General features: G+C 42.6%; 1 protein-coding gene across 27 annotated transcripts in view; it reads left to right on the plus strand.

The window, feature by feature from the left end:
* CACNA1C (calcium voltage-gated channel subunit alpha1 C) overlaps positions 1–20,190 on the plus strand; it is a gene marked incomplete at its 5' end in the record, with an annotated part of 525,599 nt that overhangs the window by 51,381 nt on the left and 454,028 nt on the right. For 4 of the 27 annotated variants that reach the window (XM_081926668.1, XM_081926683.1, XM_081926682.1 and 1 more), the window contains one exon: positions 14,336–15,331. The exons of 15 other annotated variants lie outside the window; for them this stretch is intronic. In XM_081926668.1, coding sequence (XP_081782794.1) covers positions 15,283–15,331 — 49 coding nt within the window. Of the gene's footprint in view, positions 1–14,331; positions 15,332–20,190 lie in introns of those variants that run through there. 8 more of the 27 variants (XM_081926681.1, XM_081926684.1, XM_081926680.1 and 5 more) reach the window with 5 other exon arrangements.

Here is a 20,190-nt window from a genome sequence, read left to right on the forward strand (position 1 = left end):
ACTATATTGAGCTAGATGGACCAATAGTCTGTCTCAATATAAGGCAGCTTCCAAATGACAAGGTGGGTATAGAGCATGACTAGGCAAACTAAGGCCCGGGGGCCGGATCCGGCCCAATTGCCTTCTAAATCCGGCCCGTGGACGGTCCGGGAATCAGTGTGTTTGTACATGAGTAGAATGTGTGCTTTTATTTAAAATGCATCTCTGGGTTATTTGTGGGGCATAGGAATTCATTCATTTTTATTTTTTTTCAAAATATAGTCCGGCCCCCCCACAAGGTCTGAGGGGCAGTGGACTGGCCCTCTGCTGGAAAAGTTTGACCCGTGGTATAGAGGCATAGCAACTGGAGCGGTGGTCTGAGCCAAGGGTTCTGGCTTCTTCCAGTGCTGTTGACTCCAACATGTTTCTTCCCTGTAGAAGCTGGATTGCCACCTCTGCTGCCTTGTGTTTGGCTGCTTATATTGTACTCTAATTCAGTTGAGTGCTGTCATTTATGTAGCCATAAACTACAAAAGCCATTCACAAGAGTTGAGGTATTATTAGACTCTGGGGGAACCCTGAAGTTTACCAAAATATGGTGTCACATCCCCTTTTCTTCTGGTTGAATCATGTAAACTGAGCAGACATGGAAGACTGGTGCTCCATGCCCAGAGTCCATGTTTGCAATCAAGAATACATTGTCTGTGTTGTTTCTGCTGTTGTATTGAATGATGCATGAATGAGACATGTAATTAGTGTAAGTAAAGCATTTAAACTTACAAAAGTTGATGGTCTATTCACTCTAATGGGAGTAGAGGTGAGGAGCACAATTTTAAGTGCTTAATACCAGGACAACCTATATTTCCCATGCTTTGTAAATGTTGCATAGATCTGTGTTTTAAACTCTGCTGGGGCTCTTTTGGCCAAAGAGAGAGTCAAGCCCTGCAAGCTTTTTGAATTCAGGTAGTTAGCCATTTTTCTTTCATAGTTAGTTCCCCACACACATGGGACTTTAGGATTATCTGGTGTTCCCCAGTTATTTCTCAACAAAAACTGAGTAGGCAGATGAATTGAATGGGGTGACTGTAAAAGGAAGATACATTTGTGGTCTGTACAGATCATTTCCTTGTTCACACGGAGAAACTGTTTTAAAATGTCCCCATGGACAGACGTGAGAGCTGCCGGTAGAAATCAATGGAGAAGCCCAAGATCTGAATGTAGCTGGATGAAGTACCAGTGTCTCTTGTCCAACCTCTAAGAAACAAAATACTGTAGTACATAGTACAGTGGGCATAGAGTGCTTTACTGTTGGGGAAGAGGCATAAAATTAGGAGGAAGGGGAATAGAATGGAGTGGCTCTGCCTGTTACTCAACTGTTAAACAAATTTGGAGCTTATTCAACAATAGAAATAGTAGCAGCAAGAGCCTAGAGATTTCCACCACTCTTGCAGAACTACAGTTACTTGAATTCTGTAAGAAAAACTATGGCTGTTTAGAAATGCATTTGTGGTGCAGGTGGCTAGTTAAGGATAACTGCTTGGATCATACTGTGGTCTTGGAGTTCACATCCACAGCACCAAACAGTTGAGGCCATGTTCTTTTCTACCACCCATGCCAAGGTGATTGCTTTAAAATTAATGCCTTTTAGAAAGTTTTGCATTGTATGTTGGGAGAGGATTTTGATTTATTTAGTACATAACAACATTTTGGGTTGCCTCATTATGTCTCTTGAACAAAACAGCTCTTTTTTCTTATTGCATGCTTCCAACACTTCTATAGCACTTTTTCCAAAAGTCTCTGTAAATGGGGCTTCGAATGTCCTCAGAGAACAATTATTCAAAGTAGCAGTGTAATAAAACGTACAGATTTACAGTCAATGATTTAACCAGTCCAATTAGGGACTGTGTAGCAGCTGCTTGTGGTGTTTTGATGATGATTTTTTAATGGTAACAAAAAGAGTTATTCTGAGCAGCTTTATTGCAATTTTATTTCAGTGAACGATTTAAAAAGAATGACTCTAGGTAAAAATGTTTAGTGCTGCAATGGCAAAATGCAACCTGCTGGTTGAAATGAAAAATACGTGCCACATTTACCAGAACACCCTCATATAATTTTTTTCAAAGAAATCATTGTTCATCTTAGTGCAATTGGTAATTATAAAGCAAAGAGGATTTGTATAATATGGCAAAAGGAATAGGGGGATGTTGGGGTTGTTAAGACTTCTAATGGTAATAATTTTTAAAGGCAAATATTGATTGAAGTGGAAACAATGTGAATTTATTATGACCCTAATAAAAAATTACTATGATGGAAATCTTTAAAAGGTATATCCAAAAAGCAAATTGAGGATTATGATTGAATTGGGATGTTTGGAGGACAAATGTAGTTCAATTCACATTTTAAGGTGAGCATGTAGTTTGGAAGCACGTCAAAGTGCAAGTAGATAAATAGGTACTGCTCCGGTGGGAAGGTAAACAGTGTTTCCGTGCGCTGCTCTGGTTTGCCAGAAATGGCTTAGTCATGATGGACACATGACCCGGAAGCTGTACGCCGGCTCCCTCAGCAAATAAAGCGAGATGAGCGCCACAACCCCAGAGTTGCCTGCGACTGGACCTAATGGTCAGGGGTCCCTTTACCTTTTACCTTTATACCTAACTTGCACTTCCCCAAACAATACATGAAATGAATCACAGCTATCCTTTGACATTTGCACATCTCCAAATTTTGTGATGCTATTCTCCAACCAAATAATGTGCATACAACTGAATATATTAGGGGGAATTTGCTTGTGAAAATGCATATACTAGGAAAAATTTCATTAAATAAATGTAATGTGTACTAAATGTGTATTATAAGTATACTAAAATGTTGATAATTTTAATGAGAATTTTTTAGTTTAAATTCCAAGCTGATGTGGAAATGCAGTGAACTGGCTGAAAAAATTGACAGTTTTGTCCATCCATAGCAGTATTTGGTACTAGAAAAACATGATCCCTGATTTTAAAAAAGTGATGTTTGAAGCATATGTCATCATCATACCTGAAGTCAACCTTAAGTGAGAATAATTTGGAAAGTCTTCCACAGCAAAATACGTGACACCTGGCACGTCACAGGTTAGGAAGAAAGCACAGGTGCCAATCCAGTATTATAAATCCTGGCATGCACTATTCTGGCATTGAATTGATCTTATGCTGGCAGGGGTTCAGAGCATTAAGTAGCTGATATTCCCATGCCTAAAGTGACACACAGTGGTTAGAAGCCAAGTACTGCTGCAGCACAACCTTCATTTATTTCAATCAGAGGCCTCTTTAAGCACCTTTTGAATGGCAGCTACATTATTCAGGGCAGAATCCATAGGTTAATGGGAGAGCACATGCTTTGCATGCAGAAGGTCCCAGACTCAATCTAGAGCAGCCAGTACTGGGCTTGATGGATAAATAGTCTGGCCTGTGTTCTTTATGCCAAAACAGTGCACTGATACATATACATTAATTGCCCAAGCAGTCAGAAGTTACAGGGGTGAAGCTTTTGCCTGTAATGGGCTTCTTTTGGAAGGAGGTCATAGGAAACTTATTGTGTTTTGTGATATATACATTTATTTAGAAATATACATGTTGAGGGGTGTATGAGGTATTAGGTGAGGGGTAGTATCTCTGATGGGGGACTTGTTGTGCTCCTTCTGGGGTAGTTTGTCTGCCTTTGGTCTCCACCCTGTACTCATTCTAAAGTGCATTCTGCTGGAAAGTTTGTAATCCATTTTGCATCAAGAATGCACTTCTCAAGCACTTGCTGAATACATGCATACACAGATAGCACTTTCTCAAGTCATCTCCTATTGGGGCAAACCTACTGACCTGTAGGGCTGTACTACTTCCCCGCACCACATTTAACTTGCCTATGAATGAAATGGACAAAATAGGAAGCAGCACAATAACTTAGCCACCTCTGTAAACCAATATAGATCCTCTGTCTAGAGGTACGTGATACCTCTAGTTACAAACTTTATTCATTCCGGAGGTCTGTTCTTAACCTGAAACTGTTCTTAACTAGAGGCGTGCTTTCGCTAATGCGGCCTCTTGCTGCCGCTGCGTCACCAGCACATGATTTCCGTTCTCATTCTGGGGCAAAGTTTTCAACTCGAGGTTCCAGGTTAGCGGAGTTTGTAACCTGAAGCGTTTGTAACCTGAGGCGTTTGTAACTCAAGGTAACACTGTATATCAAAACACCAGTTTCTAGCCCCTCTCTTTTGAGATAATGCAAATTATTATTATTATTATTATTATTATTATTATTATTATTATTATTATTATATTTTAAAGAAAGAAAAGGTCTGTGGAAACACTAATTGGCAGGAGGGTAATAGAGAACATTGTTGAGCACTAGTTTGAAAACATGCTGACCTTTACAGACACCGCAAATAGTTGTGCTGCTTTAGATTATAACATCACACAAAGATGCCATAACAGTTGCAAACTGTTACGTACATAAGATAACCCCTGTGTGTTTCAAAGGCTGTGTGTGTGTGTGTGTGTGTGTGTGTGTGTGTGTGTACACAGCCTCTTTCTCCCAGCCTCATTCACTAAGTGCGGGTTGAATAGAAACATCATCTTACTATGATCAACATTTAGGAAGTTGCTTTGGAGTTTGGTAATCAGTCTTGTAGGTTATATGACCCTGGGAAAAATTCACTTTAGACTGAAGGATATAATTGAAACCAGCATGTCTTGTTGCCATACAATAATTGACTGGAATCAATAGAATATGACTCATCTAAAGTAGACACAACGTGGTCACACAGGGAAGAATAATCATAGGCATCAATGTAGTAGAGGGAAGGAATACTGATTAAGGAATAGCATCACAGAAGGGGTATTGTAAATTATATACTGAGTCTGAATTAACGGTGCTCTATGCTGTCATGAAAAGAGGGCAAACATTGCAGTGAGCTGAAATAGAGGAACCATGCAGTCACCAGTTCTTTTTCTGTACTCATCCCTAGTTAAACAGGACTAGGTTAAAATTGCAGTAGTAGCCACCAGACAGGCCACTACTGTAAAGTTATGAAACCAGATCAGATTTTAGTGGCATCTTCAAAGCGCAAATGGACAGCTCTGATCAGGAATAAACGTATTTAGCTCCATAGTTTTCAACCTTTTCAGCAAATGCATTACAAATGTATACACCCTCCCTGTTCCTTGATGTGGATTTACTTCCAGGCTCAGTCAAGTAAGTAAAGCAATCTAAATAAGCCTAGTCCATCTGAAAGAAAGGTTCTAGCTTACCCTCAAGCTTGCCACATTTACCCACCTGCAACCTTTTTCCCCTTGGGGTCACATCACAGCCAAGCCTAAAGCTTTGCCTTCTGACTGTGAGTTGAGGGAGGGGCACCATTCAGCCAATCACAGTCCCAAAGTATTGCTATGGCCAGCAGGTTGCTTCTCTCTCCAGGCAGAAAAACAATGTGACAGTAAATCTGTATGTTAATGAAGCTTTTGGCTCTCAGTCCTGGTTGTGCAGTTTTCCCTCCCTCCTGTTGGCATGATGGCAATCCAGCCCCATTGGCAGGTCTACTTTTCTGGTAGACCCAAGAACCAATGCATCTTTTCTGAACATCCTCAGAATTGTTTCCTTGAAGGTCCTCATGCTACAGCAGCAGGGCCATGAGGCTACTGCCTCAGGTGGCAGGGTCCACCAGGTCAGTAGATTCCAATGTATAGTAATATAATAGTACATTTAAAAACTGAAGTTATTAACTCACTTATGCTCATGCATTTAGCTCCATCATATTTTGAGGCATAGCCATGTTTATGTAGCTGAAGGACCCCCAAAAGGACTTCACACAGGGCTGCATAGACCATCAATCTACCACCGCTCCCAGATCAGTGGGTGTAAGATTGCAGCCTAAATCCCACTGAGTTCAGTGGGATTTACTTCTGAATAACTATGGTTAGGATCAGGCTGTTCTTCTCTTTTCCTACAAACACACACAGAGATGGCCAGTTTAATGACATTACCATCTATTTCCCAGGATGCATAATTTGTCTTCTCTTTCTGTGTGTATGAAACATTTATCCTCTTGTGGTGCTATAGTATAAAGCATAACTTCCCAAAAGAGTGTGAAGATAATCTACTAAAAATAGGCCTAGGAAGATAAAATATGCAGTAGCCATATGAAAAATTGTTATGAAGAAGACTATTTAAGGAAGCGAAATGATGCTTGGTTTTAAAAACACTTTGTGATAAAGATCCTTCCCTTGCATCTGCATTTCTTGTTTCTCCAACTATCACATGGGTGGTTCCTCCTATCACCTGGATAGATGTTAGTATAGGAAACAGGAAACAAGGTGAGCAACTGTTGATTTTGTATACTGTAATGGTAGCTCTGACTTCCATGCTGAGCCCATGTGGAATAACAAATGATCACACACACACCCTGAAAGATGTCCTTTTAGGGTGATTGGCATTGTGATTTAGAACACTAGTTACTGTTGGCATCTCTGCCTTCTGCATTACTAGTTCCAATGAGCACAAGTAATCCCTGAACTCAATGTAAAACTTAATCCACCAAGAAGATTGTCTTCCTCTTCTAATAATTCTGATTCATTCCCTCCATCCCCACTTCTGCAAAATTCTTGCTTATTTAGCATGTGGTTGCAAAACATAATACTACTAATAGTAGTAATAGTAGCAGCAGCAGCATCCATCGTACATCAAAAAGAGATGTTATGCAGCACTCAAAAACAATACATTTTAAAAAATCAAAGATAAGTCAATGACAGGTAATGTAACCTAACTAAAAGCATGAATAAACTTGCTGCTTATTTATCGTATATTACAGTTACAAGTTTCAAATTGGTTTTCCAACCAAGTCTACAATAAAGGAATGAGAGTTGGCCATGGTAGTTCTAACGGAGTTTGCAAAGCAGTGTTTCCTAATGGATTGTACTCCAATAACTTATTTTATTGATTTATTATTTGGTATTTATATACTATAAGGTAATAAAATTAACATAACAGTTTAAAATAGTAAGAAATTGCTGGTAGATCAAACCTCTTCCTTAGTCATTATGAAGTGTGACAGAACGTTGAGTGCATGGGATACAGAACATTAGAAACTGCATTTCTATTTAGATAAAGATAATGAGTTGGATCCAAACAAAACTAGTTACTGTTGAAACCAATGGGAGAATTGAGTCAAACTAACTTAACTCTCATTGATTTCAAAAGAATAAAAGTGAGGTTTTACATGCCTGCTTAGAAGTAAGCCCCACTGGTACTTCTAAGCAGGCATGTAAAACATTGCACAGTAAGATGGATTCCTGTGTATAGGATTGCTGCCTAGTTTGGGCTCATTCCCATATTAATAAGACTGTAAATCTAGGCTATTCTTGCCCAAAACTGAGTTTCCTTACCGTGACAGATTCACCTCTGAGAGACTGACATTGCTCATCAGCTAGTTTGAATACAGCATTGAAGTTCAAGGTATTGGAAAATAGATTCAATTGCAGAATCCGCGACCTGGGAGAGGAGAGGGTTGAAGAAGACTGGAAGAAATTTAAGATTTATTTACAAAAGTACTGTAATTTGGTTGAATCCTAACAAGGAAGCCAGAGCAGAAATAACTGTCTACCATTAAATTATAATTTTTTATTTGAGTTTAACCTAAATATTGCACTTAAGAGCATAAACAAGATGATAATTTGCTTGGAAAAATTCGTTTTTAATGATGAAAGTGGAAGCGGGAGACGTGAGGGAGTCCGCAATAGAATGAAAAGATGTTATGAAACCTATTCTGTTTGTTAAATATGTATCTGTAAAAAATCTTAATAAAAACTTTTATAAAAAAAAAGGAAAATAGATTCAATTGATTATTATTCCACACTGTAGTGCATTTCCCCATCATGTTCCTGATTTTTTTTTTAAGTGGATATGTTGCATCATAGCATCAAAGCTCTTTAATTCATTTTAATTATGCAAACCTAAAATTATCATAGAATTGTAGAGTTGGAAGGGACTCCAAGGATCATCTAGTCCAACCCCTTGCAAAGCGGGAATCTCAGCATGTAGTCCCCCATCCAATTTGAAACCATATTAAACCTTGCTATTGACCCACCCTATAAAATAGTGATAGTTGGGAAATGACCTTTCTCTCCATTTCATCCACTTCAGGAAGTGTCATTTTAATGATTACTGATTCATTCACACTTACTTGTTAAGATACTTGCAAGCCTATACTTATGTTCAAGGTGGCATTTTTTTTTTAATGGCAATAGACAATCCCATTGTATTTTATAAGAAGAAATGTTGCAAATCTTTCAGAAGCATATGTTGTGAGCAATTCGATACAGTATTGCATTACTAACAGCATTTTTATTCTACCTTTCCTTCAAGCAGCATATTGTGGCATATTATCTCACTTGCCTTCACCACAAAACTGAGAGGCAGGTCAGCCTGAGAGGGAGTGTCTTGCACAAAGCCACCCAGTTTGCTTCAGAGCTGGAATAATTTGAATACCTATCTCCTAAGCTATGTCCAACACTTGTGTTAACTACACCAAACTATCTCTGCCACACTTGAATAGACCCAACCAGTCAGCCATAATAATAATAATAATAAGCCACCCTGGGCGGCTTCCAACAGAATATTACAATAGTCTATTAAACATTAAAAGCTTCCCTAAACAGGGCTGCCTTCAGATAATGAACATGACAAAGTAGAAGGTCAAAGGTCAGTGGTCATAGGGACACTGCTGTTCTTTTTGGGTGGGATTCCATAAGGTACTGGCAATTCAGGTGACACAATTAAAGTCTGTTAGTGTTCTTGCACAACAAAGCTGCTTCTCCCACAAATTGCATTTTTTTTGCAGTGAGGAAAGTGACAGGAAAATGCACTGGAAAGTGTGGGAGAATTATTATTATTTATTTATTTATATCCCACCTTCTTCCCTGACAGGGGTGCCATGTCAGGGGTACCATGTCATCTAACCTCCCTGCAAACAGAATACAGTAGAATGAATGCTCATTAAACAGCAAATATTGCCATGTCTCCCTGCAAACAAATCAGGATGAATGCTCAATAAACAGGTCATCTGGAAGTACCCATAAATGAATAGGTGCACACAATAATACCCTCTCCAGACAGCACAATATGAGGTAGCACACAGCAGCATGTTCCTATTTCTATTATCAAAATTAGCATGAGGTCATAGAAGTGAAAGCTGATGTGTTTCATTTCTTAAGGTTGCTGGCTAGGTTTCTTTTCTTTTTTTTCTTACCACATCATGAATGCACATTTGGCTCCACTGTGTAACTCTTTTATTGTAGTAAGTTACTGACTGAAGAAATGCTGAATCAGGCAACTTTAATTTTATGATAAAAATTTCCTTGGGCTAAAGTAATTAGTGCCAACTTCATTCTCATATATATATATATATATATATATATATATATATAGCATATAGCATATATATATATATATATAGCATATATATATATATGCTTTCTGTGCTGTTTTTCTACCAAGTCTTGTTTGCAGTAATTGGACTGAATAGTGTCCCATGGTGGGAACTTTGGCAGGCAGAGACAAGAGGACAGGAGAGAGATTTCTAGATGGAAAGGACAACTTGCGCATGTGCCTGTGTACATATGTGATTTGCCTGGAAGATGACATCAGACTAATGCAGTCCATAAATTTGTGGCTTCCTGAGCCACATAGGGAGAATTTTTTTAAAAAAACAAAAACACCACAAAAGCCTGTTATTCCATTTTTTTAAAAAAAGATGTTAAAGGTCTGAGGGAGATGAGGTTTCTTAAAAAACAACAGAAAAGTATATCTCCACGACAAAATGAGAACGATATACAAAATGATATACAATAGTGTCACACTCAAGTTGTGCTTACATATCTTCTTGGCCACCTGAATAAGCCTTAAGGCAGGTGTGGCTGCCTTGTTGCCTTCTAGTTATTGCTTGACTACAACTCCGGTCATCGCTGACCATTGGCTATGCTGGTCGGAGCTGATGAGAATTAACATTCCACAACATCTGGAGGACACATTAGCCACCCCTGTCTTAAGGTGCTACTGTCATAGGCCACTTGACCATATGAATATCAAAGAGAGAGGAAATCACATTGTGGTGACGTAACTCAAGTTATCCCCTTCTATCTGGGAATAAGCACCACTGAGTAAACATGCATAGGATGGCACTGTCAGTGTCCTCATAATTACCTGTTCCTTCCTGTTTATCAGCATCTCCGAGCAATGAGAACAATAATCTCTTCTTGGAAACAGCCCACATTGCTTGAACAGAAAGATGTTTTGGCTCTAAGCAAAATGCACGTCTCTTCTATCCATAGCGACCCTCAGCAGTGTTAAGGGCCTTTTCCACTTGAGTTTTCCTCGTGTGGGATGCTGCATGTGCACGTATGTTGTCCATGTGACTGTTACTGCCTCATAGGAAGCTGTGCCTTTTTAGTGATCAGGATGGTAACAGTTTTCTGTCTCTAAGGCCATATGTATACTCTTAGAGAATTGTCATCAGATCATCATTACAACCACCATCCTGCTTAAGTTCATGATCCTGGGGGAAGGTTTCTGAGTGTACATTGCAAGTATTCAGGGCGGCAAAATACCTTGATGGGTAGGTAGGAAAGGATAGGAAGAGTGGAAGTGCTGAGCAAAGAAGCAATGGGGAAGAGTAGGCAGGAGTAACAGAATAAATAGCAGTTAAAGAAGCAGAGACCCAAGTGAGGGTGCTTTTTGGGGGGTAGTATTTCATATTCTTTTATTCACATATAAAACCTTTTCAGAGCAGCTTCCATTCCAGATAAAAACCATATGAATTCAAATGGCATAAATGGTGGAAGAGGAAAGGCAGAGGATTGAGGGAAGAGATTTAGAAAAAGTAGGGATCTGCGGAAAGGGGAAGCCAGGGAGAATGAAGAGCTGGAATAAATTACTGCAGAAGGTTTAAGGTCAGGAAGAAATGGTGGGTTCTTGGTAGGAAGTATGTGCATAATGAATAAATGTGGAAGCCAGAAAACAGGGAGCCAGGGAATGTAGCTAGCTCTAAGAAACTGGGGAGAGTTTCCCACATTTCATATTGTTATGCCTGCCCCCACTCCAAGCAGCGAGATGTTCCAGGGGTACAGGTTTGCTTTCTTTGGAAGAAAGGCATATTACTGTTTGAGGGTTTTCAATATAGACAGATGGGTAAAGGTTGAGCATAGATAGAGGCCTGGCCAATACATTTTTGCACCTGTGGGAAAATGCAAAATGGTGCCTCCCTCCCCACCAGGGAAAAAGGGGTGAGTGAAGATCTACATTGGGAACAAGGGGGGGGGAGAGAAAGTTCTACACCTGGATCTGCTGCCCCTGTGGATCCTGCCACCTGAGGCAACAGCCTCACCTTGCCCCATGGGAGGGCCAGCCCTGGATGAAGCCACAGTTTAAACACTCCATCATACATCCAAATATGCCATCCCACATCAGAGCTCCACAAAGTGTATCCTTTAATGCTGTTAATTTACAGAGTTAAAAGTATTAACCACACATGCTATTAAATATGGCACCTGCAGTGAAACTGGTGTTTTAACAAAGATTAAAGCCAATTGTGGAATAACGTAAGAATTGCAGTAACTGCTCTGGTTCGCCAGAAGCGGCTTAGTCATTCTGGCCACATGACCCGGAAGCTGTACGCCCTCGGCCAATAAAGCGAGATGAGTGCCGCAACCCCAGAGTCGGTCACAACTGGACCTAATGGTCAGGGGTCCCTTTACCTTTATCTTTAAGAAGAGCTCACCCCATCATGGGGATTCAAACTGCTGACCTTCTGGTTAGCGGCTTAGTCATGCTGGCTACATGACCAGGAAGCTGTCTGCAGACAAACACAGTCTCCCTCGATCAGTAAAGCAAGATGAGTGCCGCAACCCCAGAGTCGTCCACAACTGGACTTAATGGTCAAGGGTCCCTTTACCTTTAGCTTTAAGAAGAGCTCGGCTGGATCATACCAAAGGCCCATTCAGTCCAGCATCCTGTGCTTACAGTAGCCAGGCAGATGCCAAAGATGTTTTTTTTTTCTGTCCAGGCAGGGATTTTGTTGTTTAGTCATGTCCGATTCTTCGTGACCCCATGGACCAGAGCATGCCAGGCACTCCTGTCTTCCACTACCTCCCGCAGTTTCATCAAATTCATGTTGGTAGTTTTGAGAACATTGTCCAACCATCTTGTCCTCTGTTGTCCCCTTCATACCTAGATTAAATGTTCATTGTCTGGGATGGTGGGAAGTCTAACTCTGTTCCACTCAAGGAATTCCTTTCTTTAACCATTTAGCTCTCATTCAAACACATCCCCTAAATATCCTGGACTACTCACACTCTTTTGTCAAATCCAGGCTCTTGTAACCCTCCAGATTTCGAACAGAGCAGATGGATTTTTAGCAGCAGGTACCAGATTCTGGTAGTGACAAATCAGTTAATGCTTTAATCCTCCATCTCTCACTCATATCAAGAAGAGCCTGCCTATTTCAAAAGCACTACCTTCTGGCCAATTGCTAACACTTGGAAAGCCTGCTAGGACAACACGACAGAGAAAGTGTTGTGATCACACTTGTGATGGGATTAAAAACTGAGCAGCTGTACCGCGAATGGCGGCGGTAGGAGGGGCATTTGGACAACTAAGTGCTGTTAATTTCCTTTTGAGATTTGTTTTCTCCTCTTCCCCAACCTGTTGTTGGCTGTGTGTCGTTCACAGTAATGTACCGCTGCGCTTTTAAAACTGCTTCGCTCTCCCCTCGCCGCCCTGTTCCCGAAGATGTCTGCTGCGAAGTATTCAAGGAAAAGGGACTTTTTCTAGCAAACTTCGCCGCGAAAAGTTCGCGCGTTGCCGCCTTCGCCACGAGCCCCGCTTGTCCCGCCCCCAGCCTCCCACCGCCCAGTGGCTGAGAAGACCCTCCAACCCTAAACCTTATTCGCATTGCAGACCCTCTCGCGGTGCAGCGAATAAGCGTGTCAGGAGCGGATCTGTTCGCAAAGGCGAGCGAACCAAGGAGCTACTCCTGCTGCGCCTCTAGCAACGAATCGCGCTCTGTAAGCTTGGATTTTAGCCGTTGGTTAGCGGCCTGCCCTTACGCACTGCTAGGGAGCAAGTCCCACTGAATTCTGCGGGGCTTACTCATGCGTAAGCGCGCAGCCCGGACGCAACGCGCGTGTATTGCGAACATAGGGAACAGGGCGTTCCGCGCGTCTTGCTTCCGAGTAAACACATGTCAAAGCCGGGAGCTCGACGCGCCTCGCCGGCTTCTCGGAGAATTGCGGCGCTCCGCTAGCCAGCAACCCCCCAAGTGCGCAACTCAGACCCGATTAGCTTCTCAGATCGCTGCGATGGAGAGGTGGCGGCATGCCTGGATAAAGGGGGACGTGCAGTGTACGTAGAGACACACAGACACGGCACGATCCACTCTGCACCGCTTGTTTAACATGGCAGCCCTGCGAGAGCCCCAGATAAGGCGCGCCACACACGCGCTGCCTGCCTGTCTGGCTTCCCAGCGGGCTGGCCAGGAGCCATCAGCATCTCGGCTGCTTTGGGAAAGGTGGGGACGCCTAAAGAGAGCGGACTCCCACCCCAGCGACAGGCAGGATGGAGGTGGAACACTGGGTGGAGGGGAGGAACGTCCCCTCCATCTCCTTCCAACCTCAGGTTTTTATTATTATTTTTCGGTGTGTCTACTGTGGATTTGGAAAATCTCGGCTCAGTTAATCCGTTTCAACATCTGTGCCTCCTCTCTCGCCTCTGCTAGCGCTCTCTCTCTCTCTGTGTGTGTGTAGGTGTACACCAAGCTTCTCGGCAACAACTGATCAAATGCAACACACCAGCAACCCTTTTATTGCTATTGTGATGATTTATTGTTATTGGGTGCGTGTGTGTGTGTGTTCAACCCCGCCCCTAAAAACAAAACAAAACACGCCGCTCTAATAAAGCTGCTACAGATTCTAGCAACATTATTTTGCCCCTTCTTTAACATGCAGATCACAGATAAATTTCAGCGCTGGAAAATTGCAGGCTTTTTTTTTTTAAAGAGAGAGCACAATATTGACAAATCGCACGGAGGGGTCGATGTGGTTGGTGTGTGTCAGGGTTGCTAGAGCGGAGAAGAGAGGCGACCTGCTTCGTTGGGGAACCTTCTAACCGTCTGTTACTTTTTTGAAAAAAAACGCAAACCCCCATTTTACCTACCACGATCCCCCCTCCCCACGTTTTTTTCCATGCAAGCCAGATTCAGCTTGCCTTCTTGACGTCATGTCTGTAGAAAAGGTTTCAGCAGCGGCAGCGGCAAAAACCCACCGCCAGGCGCAGTGAGCCGAGGGGAGGGGAGCGAGGGGCAGAGGGAGGCATGTTAAACTTTCAGATCAAGTCCTCCGGCTCCTAAAAAAAAAGCGAGGGGAGGGGCTTGCTGCTGCTGCTGCCGCCGCAGCTGGAACATCTGGAAGTGTTCATGGTGTCTGTCTGTCTGTCTAAAGGAGGAAGGAGGGGAGGGGGAGAGAAGCGGGAGCGAGTCTTCTGCTGAGGGAGGGGAGGGAGTGAGGGGCTGGGACTAGCGCTCTCTCGCTCTCTCTGCAGAAACAGCTCCCTGCCAACAGAGCGCGCGGAATTGGCTTCGAAGAGGAGAAGCAGCCGCCTTGGAACAGCTCTTCGAGGTCGCCTTTTTCTCTCAGCCCCGCTTGCTTTCCTCTCCTAGTTGGTGGATCTAAGCAAGACAGACACTTGAACCCTCCTGAGATATTCTCTCTCCCCACCCCCCACCCCGCTCCAGCACCCTTCTTGGATGCTTATGAGTGTCCCCCCTCCCCTGCCCTCGGCTGTTTTCTCCCACCTTCCTTTCCCTTGCTGATCTTTTCTCCTCTCCCCCCACCGTCTCCTCTTTTTAAAACAAACAAACAATAAAGATCTAAAGGAGCCGCTTCTCCTTCTGCCGCTTCTCGACGGTGTGAGCAGCGGCCAGAGGTGCTGGGCTCAATTCTTTGGCAGGGTCCCGGATGTTCTCTGAGGATGCTTTGCAATTGCACTAAAGGAGGCAGTAGTGGAAAGGATCAGTTTTTGGGCTTTGATGCAATCATGGGAATCAGGTAATAACCGAACGGGGGAATTTTAATCGTCGCAGAAGCTCCGGTTTCTTCCGTGAACTGTTCACCCCATCTGCTGTTGCTTTTTCTTTTCTTTTTTTTTCTTTTGGATTTGGAGGAATTAAAACCCTGGACTCCTGCTTGGGTTGTTTTTTTTGGGGGTGCTCCTCGTTCCTCTACTTAAATGGTCAATGAAAACAAGAGGATGTACATCCCAGAAGAAAACCACCAAGGTAAGACTGGGGGGTCTCTGGATAGAGGTTGTCTCCCCCCTCCCTCCGTCTCCCTCTCCTCCCTCTCCCCCTTACTGTCCTTTCCTTCTTCTGAAGATGCTGGAGAAAGCAACGTGAAGAGCGGGAGGGGAAAGGGTGGTGGGAGATGGTCCTCCGCCGCCACCACGCAGATGGGACCGCGGGTGACATGAGGAGAGATCTGATGCAGTGATCTTGTCAAGGCTGGTGGTCGCGGGAAACAAAACAAGCCCACCAAGCAACCCCCCCCACGCTTTTTCTCCCCCAGCCTTATCCTTGGCCAGTAATATTAAGCAAGGCAAAGTTGCTTTCTGGTGGTGGAAGAGCGTGTGGAGCTGGCAGGAGGGACGTCCAGGAGTTTGCAAGACCGAGGGTTGTTGCTTCAGTTCTCGTCGTCGTTGCTTCTTCCAGGGCGGGCTAACCTTCCTCATAAAAAAACTACCATGTTTTTGGAAGCATGGGGGAGTTGGGGTCATTTTCGGGCCCCCTCCCAATCCCCATTCCCTTCAAGATTTTGCAGCCCGATCCAGTGCATGTTTGCTCGGAAGTAACTTCCACGAAGTTCAACTCCAAAGGAAAGGGCTGTGTGGTGGCCGTCTGCAGTCCTACGTACCCACTTACCCACAATTGAATGCAGTGGAGTTTACTTCCAAGTACGTCCGCATAGTCTTGCGCCTTTAGTAGAGGAAGTGGAACATTCTTAGGGATATCTGGGGTGGCAATGCCTCAACAGTTGGGAAGCAAAGCTATCGATCTCTTTCCCACCTCATTAATTGGAACCTAATTGCAACGTCTCGAAATTCCTTGCCCAAGAGAGGGCCGCCTAGGCTGCCAACCAATCTATACCCAGTTACTTGTGAGTAAGCCCCATTGAACTCCATGAGACTTAAATATATGACTGCGCTGTTGGAGACTCTTTACCTCCTCCCTCTGCTATTCTCTGCCACCCATCACTCAGAGCACTGTGGCCTCCTTTTCATAGGTAGAAGGCAAATCCTGACGCCAGACAGACACAGGAGGGCTGCTGAGTATGTGTTACGTACATGTTATATACCCCAAAAGAGGGAGACCTCCTGTTGTGGTGGTGATTGCTTTTTAAACATTGAAAATATGGAAGACCCTTCCTTTTCTGTGGCCATCCAAGCCAAACATCCCTGAAGGTGCTTTTAAGAGCAGCTTGTGGGACCAAATCAACAAGGGTGGTTGGGAGATAACTTTTTTTTCCTTTTCTTTTAACTCTCCAAGTTATTATTGTCTCCTGGCAGTCCCCTCCAAAGGGGTTGTGATTTGGACCCTTCTGGTTAGCTTCTACTGGGTGGTTCCAACTCCACCCCTCTTGCTTAGATAGATGTACCAAAGAAACCCATCATCATTGTCTTAGTAGAGAGAAGTCTGCTGGCAGCTATGTGTGTGTGTGTGTGTGTGTGCTTGTGCACATGCATGTCCTTAAGACCCTTGTTCTTTCCATCTTCTCTGCACTCCCTGATAAGGCAGGCTGCCCCTTACCTTTCCTCTTACCACCTGTCATTGCTCCTCTCATCTCACCCAGTAGCACCAGAGTGTTGAGATTCTTGGCACTGTGTGTCATAGGGTAGGAAGCAAGCAGTTATCTCCATGTGGAAATAGATCAATCCAGAGTATCTCCAGTTTAGTTTTCTTTCAAGTATAGGGATCTCAGGGTACCAAAGATAGGAAAGGCAGTTGGAGTTGACAGCACTGAACCAATGGCTCAGATACTTATTCTTTCAAAGTGGGAAATATATGTGCTTGAACTCTTTCTTTGCTTAGCCCTAAAGGGATTTAGGCTGCAATCCTATATCCGCTTACTTGGGGCCCTCTTGATTCAACTTGCTGGGCTTAGTTTTGAGTAGATTTATATGGAATTTCACTGTTAGTGGCAGAAGGGTGTCCAGGTGGGGGGAAAAAAGAGAGTTCAGGACACCTGCACCTTTTTATAATGGTGTTAAACAAGGAATCTCAGCAGGTGTGACATACCAGAAAGCTCCTACATTCCTTCTCCACATTTCTTAAAAGTGCAGAAGCCCTAGCCCCTTTTACACCTGGGCCATTCTTAAGGAGAGAGTGAAATCTACGTATATAAAAGTGTGCATTTGATTGTGGCACACTTGTGTGTGTGTAGATTTTTAAAAAGTTCCAGTGGTCAAAATCTTGTAATACACCGACCTGAAAAGATTTTTTTTTTTATCATCACCATACCATAACAAGTACCCCAAAAAGGTGAGAGGCTGGGTCCGTTGCATCTCGTGCCCTGTTTTGCTTTTGTCCTCTTAGCCATGTGCTTCTGTCACGCACTAGTATGTGTGTGCTTTGTGCTTTGCTGCTGACAACGCTACTGATAAGTGGACCAAAGCTCGGCCTCCATAGCAATATGCCAAATGCTATGGCAACCTGAATCCAGCTCCCTACTTACCAGCTGCAGTGATTATATAATATAGAGAGAGCAGGGTTGCCATCCCTCCTTTCTTGCTGCAGATTAATTTCTTGTTGCTCCCAGGCAAAAGGCAACACTTTTGCAGTGAAACTCCACATTTTGTGGCGGGAGGAACACTATAATAATTTGTGTTTATTTGACACCCCCCCATAACATGACATGAGGGTTAAACCCGAAAATGATCACAAATAAAGAACCATCTGTAAACGTTTCATTTCTTGAAGGTCTTTTTGAAAACTTCCATCCTCACTAATCACCGTTTGCCTGATTTTAAACAATACAGTTATTCGTCACAAGTTTGCTACCTTTTTCCTCCCAAGGTCTCAGTCCCTAGGTTTTATAAGGATGGTCTCCATAGATTTTGTAGCCCAAACTATGTATTGGTTTGCGGTGATGATGGCGAAGAACAAAATTTACAACACGCTAATCCTGGGATAGAGCGGTATAATTAGAGCAAAAGTGTTGAAAGGAAAGGATTAGAAAGATTATTGTAGAGGGAGAATCTGGCTGCCCGTCTTTGCATTGGAAAGGTCTAATTTCAGGGGACTAGAATTTCTCAGGTAACATTTCCCCAGCAGTTTCCAGCACAGAAATGAATTCTTAGCACACCACACACACACATGATAACCTGTGTGATAACTTTGGGTAAGATGAATCGGAGTAGGCCTCACCTGTCCTTTATTGTTGTGCTCATACCAACCAACTAATTTACCTGACTTTCTGAACTGGAACTTAGGGAGTCAGTAAGCCACATGATAAGGCACTGGAAACTATATAATACAAACAGGAGAGTTTTGTTGTGATCCATCCACACCACTTAGTTTCTTAATTATAAAAATATGTGTTCTTTTTACATTGTTCTTTTTATTTAATATTTTTTTCTTTCCTACACTTTACCATAGGGTCCCAGAATGGGTTACAACAATAAAATATACAATTATAAAACAAATAAAGTTATGACCCTAAAACTTTAAAAAGCATTCTCATTCTATAGCTTACAGACAGAAATTTTATTAATATTTGGATTTAGCAGGACCCAGTACAATTTCTATTCCTCATTTATTGCAGGGAAAAAGAGGAGTTGTCTATTTTTTAAAAATAAAAATAATCCTTCTGCATGTTTAATTGTCCCACCTAATAAACAATATTTTCAGGGGTGTGTGTGGAAATAATTACTTTTGACTGTTGAGCATATGTCTTTTTAAAATATATGTGTTTTTTTGTGCTGGATGATTGAAGACGTACAAGAAAAAGCTTTTACAACCAGCTACATCATATTTAAAGTGGATGTGGGATTCAGAATCAACTCAGATAGGTATCTGTAAGGTATTTTAACACTTTGCACTGATAAAACTACAGAGTGGATTAATTAGGGAGGAGGGATCTTGATTTGCAATCCTCTATACACAGTATGGAGTGCCTGGAGGTCAGCTGACCTATTTGAGTTACAAACTATAATTTCAGGTGTGCTTCAGAGCTTGTCAGTACATGGTGCTGGCTATATCATGTTGACAGAGAAAGGGTCTGTTATCTGGGGGGAAATGCTGGCCCAAGAGTTAAGCAATGAGTCTTTCAGTTATTTCACGACAGGATTATGAAGAGGGGCATGGTGATGGATGGTGCTGTGGGGATTCTACCTCTGCCAGAAGGTGGTGCTACAGGGCTAAGGAGTAAAAAAAAAATCCTAAGTAATTGGAAAGCTCAGATCATATGTATATACCACTCTCCTGGGAATCCAGGGGACTGCAGTTCTGTGAGAGGCGATAGGTGCAAGGGATCTCCAAACAAATTATCAACAACCTCATCAAACTATGTGCTCCAGAAATCATTGGTCATGATGGGGAGCAATGATAGTTAAAAGTGATAGAAAGCTTGCATACATTTTCAGTGTAGATGTGTCCCGCATGTCAGGAGAGATTGCTTACCGATACTTGCCCATCCTCTATTCTTCATAGACAAGATCCTCTAAACGATTTATGCAAAAACACCCGGAATGCTTTCTGTTCACTTTTGGTTTTTGCTTATGTTATGCCATTTCAGCAGATTCCGACTGGTTTCTTATGCTACCAGAACTAGGGCTTTTTGGGATGTATTCAAAACTAGGTCATCTTGTGGTCTCTCCCCCCTCCCACTTTTTATTGAAATTGTTCCTCATCAGTCTTCCCTGCGCCCCAGTCCCCAAATAACTTTCTTAACTATGTTACATAAAGGGATTTAGTCAGGATGCTACACATCAGGTTACTCTCCCGTCTTCTGTAAGTCTTTGTAAACAAGTACCGGTAATATATTCCTAGCAGAGGAGAAACCAGCATTTAAAGAGTGAAAGATTTTAGGCCTTAATTTCATATGTAAAAATTACCAGTGCATTTCCCCAAAGTTCATAATTTAT

The sequence above is a fragment of the Podarcis melisellensis genome, assembly GCF_964234715.1.
Source record: "Podarcis melisellensis genome assembly, chromosome: 10".
NCBI lineage: Eukaryota > Metazoa > Chordata > Lepidosauria > Squamata > Lacertidae > Podarcis > Podarcis melisellensis.